General features: G+C 35.0%; 1 protein-coding gene across 2 annotated transcripts; it reads right to left on the bottom strand.

Moving 5' to 3' along the window:
- Nucleotides 1–3,780: 3,780 nt before the first annotated feature.
- On the bottom strand, nucleotides 3,781–12,905 carry LOC102577855 (vacuolar sorting receptor protein PV72-like protein). 2 transcript variants are annotated; one of them, NM_001288373.1, is given in 12 exon segments: nucleotides 3,891–4,235; nucleotides 4,871–4,977; nucleotides 8,344–8,472; nucleotides 8,916–8,982; nucleotides 9,210–9,292; nucleotides 9,415–9,496; nucleotides 9,607–9,683; nucleotides 10,111–10,194; nucleotides 10,279–10,348; nucleotides 10,445–10,533; nucleotides 11,226–11,918; nucleotides 12,373–12,792. In NM_001288373.1, coding segments are annotated over 12 exon segments (1,866 nt in total). In that variant the 5' UTR covers nucleotides 12,662–12,792; the 3' UTR covers nucleotides 3,891–4,139.
- Between the last annotated feature and the right edge of the window lie 168 nt (nucleotides 12,906–13,073).

The following is a 13,073-nucleotide window of genomic DNA, read 5'->3' as shown; positions in this document are numbered from 1 at the left end:
ATTTCTCCATTACATATAGAGTATAAGGCTTGTTCAATAACATGTATTATAAGATATTTTACACCATTAGGTAAGTTTATCGCGAACAACATCTCAAGTAATTGTTCATATATATAACTACTAAAAAAATTCAACGAAGTCGTGTCAACTGACCCCCCTTGATATAAGGTGGGTCTGCCCCTGCCTAGGACTAAAATCATCCCCCGAATCCAACGAAACTTTCAAAATTTCGATCCAAGCATCTAAACCCCAAATGTTGACCAAAGTCAACTAAAAGGCTAAATTTCCAAAATTTCATAACTTAGGACCTCAAATTCTCAAAAAGACTCTGAATCTGAAACCTAAAATTCTCACTGACCATATCCCATATTCAAGAATTAATGAAATCGACGAAATTCCATTCCAACACTCGAAACTCCAAAAGACTTCAAAATCACTTTTAAGTAATTCAGCCTTTCAAAATCACAAACTAACTCAAGTTCTCAATTTATTACTCAAATTTCGAAAGCGAATTTTCAAAACTCAAACATAAAAGACTCGGGATCACGATTGGGAGGGGCAAAACGGTAAATTCATGAAACTTTCCAAAAATAATCGATCGGGTCATTACATATTTTTTATTTTGGTACATGGAGTTGTGGTTCAAATCTTTTAAGATACCAATAATTTCGTCAGAACTTTAAAGTACTTGCACTACCGGAAAGTTCAAATCTATTATAAGATAATCTCTGATATGCATGATTTATGAGAAATATTAGAAACTAGTGGGAGATTGTTGGATAATTTGTAATATATAGAGTCTTGAATTGAACAAACAAATTTGTTCATAAAAGAACATGACTATTATGAAAAGTCATATGTTCATGAAAAAATATGACTATTATGAAAAGTCATATGTTCATGAAAGAACAAGACTGTATTATGAAAAGTCAATTATTAAGTTCTATAAATATAAAGACTCCCTTGAAGTGGCCAAATCATAGAAGGGAAAATTTTCAAAACAGCAATATTTTAGTTTTTAGTGGACTCCTTAGCAACAGTTTCATTATTTATTAAAAATGTCATTATTTTAGTTTGTTAAGGGATTAGTTATGTATTTATTTTATTTTTATTAATTTAAAAGAATACAAATAATTAATAACAGAACAGAGAAAATCATGGAACAAAAAATTCAAAAAAAGGTAAAAAAGATTTTAAATACAAATCAGTTACGTTTTGAAAAGAGCATAAATAGTCATCTTTCCGTCGAGCGTTTTTTTGCTTTCTTCTTAAGAACATAAAAAAAAAAAAAAAATTAGTTTGTCTTCTAAATCATTCTCCTGATAACTTTCAAAGCTTCTTCAAGTTGAATATAACATATTTTTGAATAGAATTTTTCAAAATTGACAACTATAAATTTGTCTCATCCAGTGAACAATTGAAAAACAATCAGGTATTTTTTTTCTGATTGAATCAGTGAAATCTTTGTATGCATTGGAATTTATAGCTTTTTTCGGATGTTTTGTANNNNTGTTTTTTTTATTGAATCAGTGAAATCTTTGTATGCATTGGAATTTATAGCTTTTTTCGGATGTTTTGTAACTAAATTATGATGTATAACGAATGAAATTGTTTTTTTTAGTTTAGTAGCTGTTTTTTTTGTTTGAATGCATACAATAATTTGTATCTCATTAAGTTAATGTAACTAATCGATCATGAACTATATATTGAATACAACAATATATGAATACAAAAGTGAAATGAAAATACAAAGTTATAAATACAAAGTGAGATTGAATATAAAGTTGTGAATACAAAAGAAATACTCTCTTCATTTGCAATACAAAGTGACTTTGAAAGGTAAAATACAAACTAATGGATCATGAACTATATGTTGAATACAACAATATATGAATACAAAAGTGAAATGAAAATACAAAGTTATAAATACAAAGTGATTGAATATAAAGTTGTGACTACAAAAAAAATTAAATACTCTCTTTATTTGAAATACAAAGTGACTTTGAAAGGTAAAGTAGGCACATAAAATACAAAACTTGTTGGTATACAATTAGGTTGAATACAAAACAAAAGAGAAATACAAACTTGTTCACATATAAATTGAGATTGAAATACAGAATGAATACCCAATAAAATACAAAATTGTTAGCATACAGTTAGGATGAATACAAATTAAGAAGGAAATACAAACATGTTGGTATACTAATTGAGATTGAAATACAATGTAAAAATAAAAATGTAAAACTTGTTGATATATAGATAGAATGAATACACAAATAAACTGTTGATTCAGACATTGTAGACAGACAGATGCTTTCCCCAAATCTAAAACTCTAAAAGCAAATATAAATGTATTAAAAATAAAACAAAATAAACATATTAATGAATTTGTAGATTCTAATAAATCTAAAATATTAAAACGAAATCAGAAAAAAATTGTTTAATCGACTAAAAATCTAAAATACATAAATTTTACATGAATATGTAAACAAACTTGCATAAAAATCGAAAAAATTAACAAAAAATCCATAATATGTACAATGCGAAATATAAATCATAAACGGTGATATTGAAAACAAATCAAAAGAAATCTAAATAACTAATTGAAATACATAAATATTAGATGAATATTATGTAAACAAACTTGCATAAAAATAAAAAAAATTAATGGAAAATCCGTAATATGTACAATGCGAAATATAAACCATAAACGGTGATATTGAAAACAAATCAAAATAACTAATCGAAATGGATAATGGAAATTACCTTGCCAACCGAGAAATCTTCTTGAATTAATAAAGAGATTTCGTTTAACAATAAAGAAAATTTCTTGATGAACAACAATTTAGCACCTTGAAGAAAGATAAACTTGAAACGTGAAAGGTGGGGAAGAAACGTGAAAGTTGGAGAAGAAACGTGAATGGTGATGAAAAAAGGTTAATGGTATTGGTTTGATTTTTTGTTTTCACTTTAAACGGTTATTGGTATATAATTTGGTCCAATATAGGACTCTTTCCATAAATAAAATTAATTTAAAATACTAAAATCTGAATACATATTATTTGTAAAAATATTGTCATTCTGTCATTTTAAATAAATATTTTAAAGTGTTGTTATTTTGACTAATTATGTTAGGTATTATGACTTAATTGCTAATTTTTCCATAGAAAAATCTGCAAGTAAATTCAAAGGCTTTGTTGTATCCAGAAGGAATTTGTTTGAAGTTACCCCAATATGTATATAAGCAATATCTCTTTAAAGAAAATGATTCTTCATGCCTCAAAGTAATCTTCTTCTTCAATTTATACTTCCTATTATTTTTCTAACAGTAATCGATATTGGCTAAAATGTTTTAACAACATTGACCAACCAAATCTCAGGAAACTACACTTAAATGACCACCAAAGAAAGGATGTGGTGCAATAGATGAGGTTGCTCCTCACTTAATCAGAGATATACTATTCGAACCCTAAATATAAAAAAATTGGTATGGAGTGCTTCCCCTGAATGGGACCCTACGTAGCGCAAATCAAAATAGTCGGGATCCAATACGAATACCGAACATCGAATGAAAAATCAAAAAAGAAAAGGTTTAAAGTCCAACTTGTTAGATTTCAAAACTTATCATGCAGAGGTTAAAAGTTCAAGTGTAATCACCCATCAAATCTTCAGCGTGCCGATTGAGAACATTGTGGCAGTGGCCATATCTGACAATTGGTATATAAAATTCTGTTGTTGGAAAATCAAAATTGATCTTTTACAAGAGCAAAAGAGATGATATCAATCAATTAACTAATCATGCCTCACTCCAAAACAGGAAGTGATGGCATAATATGACACCTTACCATCCATTCATACCATATTGTGCAATGCAAAATGATGCTTTCAAGTGGAATACAAACTGATATTGCGCATTTCCTTATTATTAGAAGTCAAACATCATGCGCAAATCCAATTCAAGGACAATTCCTTTTATTGGGTTTATGTGCATTGTTGGGACATACATGTACATAAATAAGATGTAATTTGTTTCGATGATGATTGGCACAAAGAACTTTAGGCTGACTAACTGGTGGCAGACATCCAGTGGAGGCTGCATTCTACCCAAGCCATCATCACTCTTCAGTAATGGTCTATCATTAGACGTTCCCGTGGGGAACATTAGTTGCCCCCTCTCCTTGATCCAAAGGCATATATTGTGCCATGATGGCACGAATCTCTGAGTCCATGTATCTCTGCACATACAAGGTTCCAGGATTTAATGAAAAGGTGAAAGCAACATTGAACAAGAAAACACGCTAATGGATATCATGCTAATTCCAAGAAAGGAAAAAACTTCTTGAACAGAAAAGATGAATCTGTCCCAAAGATGGTGATCGGGAAGAAATACGACATAAGAAAGAAACCTTTAAACACCTCTCTGAGAATCAAAGAAAGAAACCCCACTCCAAAAACTTGATATTTACTCAAAGAGTTCTTAACTTTCTTGCTTTTATTATGTGGTGGGATTTGGTGGCACATCTCATTCTGGGGATATTTTCACTAGACTTGAGTGAAAGATTATAACTGGGACTTGTGGTAAAACAAAAGGAATTTGCTGGCCTTCCCATCAACCATGTATATTGAAGGATCAAACGACTTCAACAGGTAACTCAAATGCAAAATCCTAGAAGATTTGTCTTGTCTAAGTATTTATAAATTCCCCAATCACTTTCTAACATCATTAGTTCTGAAGATCATACGTTAATTACTATGGAAAAACTGGTTAATTAGCACCAGCATAACATTTCAAATGCTTTTACTTCTGTGTTTTCAACAGGTAACAGTTGTCTGTCTTTGATGAAATTAAGAACATTGTACAATGACATACCCGGATTCTATACTTGTACACAGCATATGCCGAAACCCCTGCAACAGCCAAACCCAAGATGATAGTCCAAACAAGGCCCCAGCTGAACTCTGACTTGGCATCTTTGCCTGCAATTTCTCCAACAAACTTAGTCGCAGAAGATATCGACAGACATGCAACTTTGGAAAAAAGTAGATCAAAGTCTTCGGTATGCAGTTGGCAAAATTCTATTACATTTAAATAAGCTAAATCATGCTAATATCAGAAACATCACATATAAAAAACTAACCTATTGCTACAATTACAGAGAAGAAACAAATTCCAGGAGTAATCTCGAGGAATATGAACAGCTAGTTCAGAGATTAAACCCGAGAATTCAGCTAGAGAGAAAATTGCAGAGAAGAAAACAATCTTATTATCAATGAATGAATGAATGTCAATGATCTAATACAATCCTTTTATAGGCTCCTAGAGATTACTAAAACAGTTAAAATCCACAGGTACAGTAGTAACAGAATTTAACCATCTAACAGTTCTAACTAAAAACTTCTGGACTTGTTAACAGAATTTGCCACATCAGCGATTAGTCATCGATTAGTTCTCCTTTTGCTAACTTGTATCAATACCCGTCCGTAAAGAACAGACCTGTCCTCAAGGCTGAAAAGAGGGAAATCTATGCTGCAATTCAAAAAGATATTCCCAAGTTGCCTGATCAGCTGCCAGACCTAACCACTGGACAAGCACTTGACACACAGCCTTGTTACCCTTCTTAACCAACCTCCTCTCAAGTATAGCTTCAGGCGTCGGACAATAGGGACTGGAAAGCTGGAGGACTGGAGGATGAGAAATGTCCCTCGGCACCTCATGGCATCTCTTGAGCTGAGAAACATGAAAAATGGGATGAATCAACACATCAACAGGAAGCAACAATTTACAGGCCACTGCACCAACCCGTGCGTCAATGATATAGGGGCCATAATACTTTGCTGCTAGCTTGTTGAAAGGTCGAGCAGCCACTGAAACTTGTCTATAAGGTTGCAGCTTCAAATACACCCAGTCACCAACTACAAATACCCTGTCTGATCTATGTCTGTTAGCCAAGCCCTTCATCCTTTGTTGTGCCCGACTGATATGAAACTTAAGCAACTCAATAATTGCCTCTCGTGCTTCCAAGGACCTATCAACCATCTCGTTAGCAGCTTCTCCAACCAAATAAGGGAGATGAATAGGTGGTTTTTGACCATAAAGAACTTCAAAGGGCGTGCATCTGATACCAGTGTGATAAGTGGTATTATACCACCACTCTGCAAGGGGTAGATAGGAGGGCCAAAACAGAGGTTTGTCGGAGCAAAAACACCTCAAATAGGTTTCCAAAGTTTTGTTCAGTACTTTAGTTTGCCCATCAGTCTGGGGTGATATGCAGTAGATCGTTGCAACTGAACTCTTTGTAGAGTGAACAACTCCTTCCAAAATGAGCTGAGGAAAACAGGATCCCTATCACTCATCAAAGTAACAGGCATACCATGAAGTTTAAAGACATTATCTAAGTAACACTGAGCTACATCTTGGGCAGTATAAGGATGCTGTAAGCTCATGAAATGGCCACATTTACTAAGTTGATCCACAACCACTAATATCACATCCTTGCCCTTAGCTTTAGGGAGACCTTCAATAAAATCAAGACACACATCAGTCCACACCCCTTCGGGAATGGGCAGGGGTTGTAACAACTGGGTAAGCAGCAACATCATACTTGTGCCATTGGCAAACATCACACTTGTGGATAAAGTTTCTAATATCCTGAACAAGAGACTTCCAATAAATAATGATTGAATTCTTCTGATAGTTGCATCCATTCCAGAATGCCCACCTTGAGGAGTAGAGTGCCATAGTGTAATGATAGTATTCCTCAACTGCGTATCATGTCCAACTACTAGTCTAACCTTCCATTTGAGTTGGTCATTGCACCAAGTAAAGTACTTGAAAGGTTGAACCTGCAACTTAACAATCAACTCTTGCAATGTAGCATCTTGTGTCCAAGTGTCCTTGATATGTTGGTACAACGTATCATTAGGAGTAAGAAGTGAAATAGCTAATAGCTCAGCATCAGGCTTCTTGGATAAGGCATCAGCAGCCTTATTCTCAGAGCCCTTCTTGTACTCTATGGAAAAATCAAAAGCCACCAACTTTGATATGCCAGCCACCTAAAAGTCTGTATGAATATGTTGGTTGAGTAAGTGTTTCAAAGCCTTTTGATCTGTCCTCACCACAAAGGGTCTGCCCAACAGGTAGTAAGTGCCAATAACTCCCTATCATACACTAACAAGGCTTGGTGCCTCGGTGCCAAGGATTTACTAATGTAGGCAATAGGGTGTCCCTGTTGCATTAACACAGCTCCAATACCTCTACCACTAGCATCTGTCTCCACTACGAAAGGCAAGGAAAAATCTGGCATAGCAAGTACTGGGGCAGAAATCAAAGCTTGTTTCAGTGTTTCAAAAGCTGTCGCATCACCTGTCCACACAAATCCTTCCTTCTTTAATAAGTCATGCAAAGGTCTACATATACTTCCAAACCCTTGGATAAATCTCCTGTAGTATCCTACAAGCCCCAAGAATCCTCTCAATAGTTTGATATTAGTTGGTATTGGCCAATGTTGCACAACTGTAATCTTTTTGGGATCAGTTGACACCCCCTCAGCACTAATAAAATGCCCCAGATATTCTACCTTATCCACTGCAAAAGCACACTTTGACATCTTTGCATACAACTGATATTGTTTCATCAAATCAAATACAGCTTCCACATTAACTAAATGAGCATTAATATCTTTGCTATAAATCAGAATATCATCAAAGAATACCAATACTGATTTCCTCAACAATGATTTAAAGACTGCATTCATCAAACTCTGAAATGATGAAGGTGCATTGGTTAAGCCAAAGGGCATAACCAAAAAATTCATAGTGCCCTTCATGAGTTTAAAAGTTGTTTTGTAAGCATCATCTTCAGCCATTCTTAATTGATGATAACCTGCCCTTAGATTAATTTTAGAAAAAATACACAGCTCCACCTAACTCATCCAGCAAGTCTTCAATGATAGGTATCGAAAACTTATCCTTAATTGTCATCTGATTCAAATCTCTGTAATCAACACAGAGTCTCCAACTTCCATCTTTCTTCCCAACTAACACTACTAGAGAAGCATAAGGGCTAGTACTATGTTGCACCACACCTTGATCCAACATCTCTTGTACTAATTTTTCAATGACATCTTTTTTCATTCCCGGATGGTATAGGGTCTCTTGTTAAGAGGATTTGCCACATCAGCGATTAGTTATCGATTAGTTCTCCTTTTGCTAACTTGTATCACCTATTTTAAAGAAACATCATATTATGAAACTTAACTACCTTCACCAAAGCCAAGTATATAAGAAACCCTATGTCTACCATTACAAGTATATTTTCATTACATTGACAGCTTCTAAACTTACTTATACACGTGTCATGTTCATGCATGTACAACAAATTGGCGTTGCAACTGCAATCATAACTACCCCAAGTGTTCTTGCATTTGCACTCAGCACACTGGCAAGCCAACTTCTCCTTGCATTCATCAATATCTGAAGAAGGGCCAAAATTGAAATGAACTTTAAGAATAACAAGATAATTGTTCAACAGAAGTGCTATAAAACAGAGAGCAAAACTATTCAAACTCCACCTCGATCACTTATATTGATTAATATGTTCCTATGACAGGAAGCTAAGTTGTGTGGACTCTTCACTTTTGATACTGCACCCGTGTCAGATTCTCCAACAATACATTACTTTTGGAGAATCTCTTCAGGAATCCAACACACACCCGCTGACATTTTGGTGAAGAGTCCGAGCAACATAGACAGGAAGTTGAAAGATTTGGTCTCTTAGAAAGAAAAAGGTGCAAACATTTTTGGGGCAATTAAACAGACACAGACAAAATCCAAAGAAATAAAGAATTAAACGCTGAAATGTTTTCCAGGAACAATATATGTCGACAGATTGATACATAATGAACAATTCTACATACCCTCACAACTGTTAACTCCATCCCCTTTGAATCCTGGTGGACATTTGCAGCCCTTTGTGTGATCGTCCTGACAAGACAAGGATATGACAAATAATGCCTCTGTCTACAGAAAGTCATTTGAGATAAATGCCTAATGAACCCAAGATAAAAAAACATCTTTAACTTTGGAGCACTGCTCAAGTAAAAAACAAAAAAGAAAGGAAAGGGTTAGGACCTCCCCACAAAAGAATGAGAGCTGCTATGGAGGACAGTTCAAAAGGTAACACTAATCGTGCTTTAATAAAAAACTCTTACAATGCAAGCAGAATATGCCCTGCCATTTTGGGTTCCCTTCCAACAGCCTCCATTGTTTATTTCACACCGCAATGCTCCAGATGCTGTCAAACCATGTCAAACCACAAGCTCAAAAGATTAGTCTATGAAGACAACATGCATGCATCACAACAACACCAATTTGTGTGTGAGAAAAAAGATGACAATTAGTGGATGAAAAGCTTACCTTCACAGTGAGTATAACCATCACCAACAAATTTTACTCCCTGAACTACTGGGCATTCACATACTCTACCACGGAAAGTATCCTGCATCACAATTTTGTACATGGATTGGAAATTGAACTAGAAGCAAATAAATCTGGAACTTCACAAAATGAGGCTTATCGTATAAACAGTCTTTAGACAAATAACTCTACCTGGCATGCTGTAATGTTAGCAGCCTTGTCCTGCCAGCACCCACCATTTGATTCTAAGCATTCATTTGTTTCTATTTCTGCAAAACAAGTATTAAAATCAACTTTTGAATCACCTTGTTGGAAGAACGCATAAACTACAGACTAGCTGGTCCTTAAGACCTGTTCTTTATTTGTTTTTATCAGGTAATCTGAGTTTTATGTAGCAAAGTAGCTAATGTAGTTTTTGTCTCATCAGGTTAAAAGTTGAAATATGTCGGGTAAGCAAGCACATCTGCAAGAATTTATACCGGCAATGTTTCTCATATATTATAATTTCACTAGTCTTTGCAACCAAGAAAACGATTCAACACCATTGGAGATTAAAAAGAACCGAGGAAGATTCCACCAGTAAGAGATATCTCTTTCGGACTTCTGACCCATCTTAAAGAAAAGTCACAAACAGCAACAAGCTGATACCAAATAATTGCTAGCCTTCAAGACAGAGAAAAGATCAAGGAAAATGACCTTCAGTTAAACAAATTGCAGGCTCGGTTGTCTCCTCAAAACCTGAACAAATTGCCTTGAGGACTGCTCCCTTGTCCAGCTTACCTAAGATGAAGACAAATATGCCAAAATAAGAATCTTTCCATTTAAGTCAAAACATAATTTCCCTCTAAATCAAACAAGGTTTACCTCTGTACTGTCTATTGTTTATAACGAGAGTTGGCAAGATAGTCACATCTCCACGAGCGCCCTTACCTATCTGGAAAGAAGCAATATGAAAAGTAAATATTCAACTTAACATAGTCTCAAGAGGCAATATAGAAGATCTGTTCTATCACTTCTGTAGGACACACACCTGGGTGTCCTGTTCAGCCTTTAGAACAGGGTTGTCAGTATCTGCTTCAGGATCTCCAACACAATTGTCAATCTGTTTGACGTCAAAGCCTGCAGAGTCCATTAAAACAAAAAGGAAAATTCAAGACATCATTTCAAGTTCCTATAAAGAGCAAGGAATATTAATTAATGCAGAAGAACCACATAACAAGGAAAAAAAAATGTAAAGTCATCACAACATTGACCTTAGCCCAGAGAGAAAAAATGGAGGGTGAACATGTGGCCCATTTTTGATACTTGAATGGTTAAGTAAAGGAATTAGTATTAAAAGTGCATAGAAAAACTATCACGTGCTATCGTGATCTCTTATTATCATACATAACTTTTCGGTATGCTATTGTCAATTGAACTATTAATATGAAATCAAAAATAGCATGCAAGAAAGAACAAATATTCAACTGTGTATACTTTTTTTATTGCACTCGAAAAAATCCATTTAAGTTCAAGCAGGATAAAAAATATATGAGACTAAGTTCAACAAAACTAAGATCTGTTATTAGATTATAAAAAGTGCACAATAATAATGGTATTTTCTAGCTCTCACAGCTCATACAGAAGGATGGAAAGACAGAAACACCACCAGTAGCAATGAATGATCAGCACCACAACCTTACAAGAGAGAGGAAAATATGGATTGTGCTAAACTTATGGCTTCATCAACACTAAATGTACAACAGTAAAGCAATGATGCATCAAGTGAAAAACACCAACAGAAATATGAAAGGAAAGAAACTCCGACCTACCAAGTGACTTGATTACTTGATCAGCACATTCTTTTGTGTATTTCTTCTCTTTCATTGGACACCGTATTGCAAAGTCAGTGACATAATCCCACCACAACCAGGGTTTTCCACTTTCATTTGCAACCTTAAAAAAGCAAGCTTGACGTAAATTTTGCAAAACAACATCCTTTCCATCATAACCTTTACTGAAGTCCTGCTCAGGGTCTGGAGCACAGTATCTTCCATGGTTGATGCACTGAGACTTGCATTGCTTGCTCAAAATAAACGCTTCCGGGCAATACCAAGTTATGTAATGGGGACTAAACTGTGTATAACCTTTCTGCTCAAGTATCTGGGCAGCCCCCTTGAAGTTTTTGACAAACTCTCTCTGGCTTTCACACTTGGGGCCACACTCATCATTACTATTGGTCCAAAATTCGTACTCCACTCGATCGTCAGGATGTGGAAGAGCCTCTCTCCAATCGAGGTTTATGTTAACCATTTCTCCTTTAGATAGTTCCTTCTTAATGCTATCCCCAAGTGATTTGCTAATTAAAGCCGATGGAATAGTTATATCTTGCAAATAATCTGCCTTTGCATCCTCTTCCTCAGGGGTGTCCATGGTAATTAAAGGTTCAACACGGTCATCAGCAACAAGAATAGCACCTGCTCCAGCTTGCTGAGCATTCCAAGCCTTCAGTGTGAAAAAGCAATCTGCCAATACAGGAAAAACCATAGGCACCAGCAAAGAACAAGAAATCACAAGTGAAATGTAAGAGGATAAATAGTATATACTCTTATATGTTTATGTAAGTGGATACATTGTGTAAATTTGTTTCAAGTTATAATAAGTTAACAAGCAAAACCATTCCAAATACAAAAAAACAGGCATAAATAATACTCCCCGATTGTTCAGTGCAAGAGCCAAACAAATACATGCTCACAGCTGCATTACACTATTTAGCTTCAAAAGGCATCTGATTTATGTTTCTCTGAGCACTAGTCTCCTTTTTCTCTTTTGGGGTTAGGCAATTTTTAGAAAAGAAAAAAAAGTAGAGGCAATTCTTCCCTAAAACAGGCAGCATAAATTTGTCATGGTCTATTCACATCCAATTATGTAGGCAGAAATGTGATTTAAAAGGAAGTAGGAATATAATGAAAAGTTTACCTCCTCTATCAACAAGAAGGAAAACAGGCATGCCACCAGGCTTAGATTTGTAGAAGATATCAAAATCTGAGAAATTCTTGCATGATTTTTGATTAGTTTTTGGGTACATAACATTACCAACCATGGTTCCTCCATACTGTGGTACCCCAAAGTTGCCAATTGCACACTCATACACCTCTTTGATTGAGTCTGGTGATGTTACTCTCAAGCTGTTCTTCTCCACCACAAATCTTCCCATACAACAACCACACAACACAAACCATATACACACTAAAAACCCTACCTTCATCTTCACTTCCTCCCTCAGATGGAGAAAAATAAAGATGACCCAGATCAGCTAAACCCCTAAAAACTGCAAATTTACATGAAAAATCAAATCTTGATGTCACCCAGATCAAAGCATTCAGGTGAATAATTAATTAATACTATGAAAAAGCTCCAGTCTTTGAACAAGTAAAGGGAAGAAATTACAAAAGGGATGTAATGGTAATGACCAAAGCACTCTGAGACGTGTAAAATGTGCTAAACTGAGGAAAGCTACATGTATATATATATATATATATATATATATATAAGAAAATATCATCACAGACACAGATATTTGCTTTTGTCTATATTTAGGGTCCGTTTGGCCATAAATTTCCCAAATAATATTTGGGGAAAAATTTGGCAAATAGTGTTTGTCCATACAATTTGCTATT

The sequence above is a fragment of the Solanum tuberosum genome, unplaced genomic scaffold (assembly GCF_000226075.1).
Source record: "Solanum tuberosum cultivar DM 1-3 516 R44 unplaced genomic scaffold, SolTub_3.0 scf00023, whole genome shotgun sequence".
In the NCBI taxonomy this organism is placed as follows: Eukaryota; Viridiplantae; Streptophyta; class Magnoliopsida; order Solanales; family Solanaceae; genus Solanum; species Solanum tuberosum.
The sequence above is the reverse complement of the archived record's forward strand: the minus strand, read 5'-3'. Positions and strand labels throughout refer to the sequence as shown.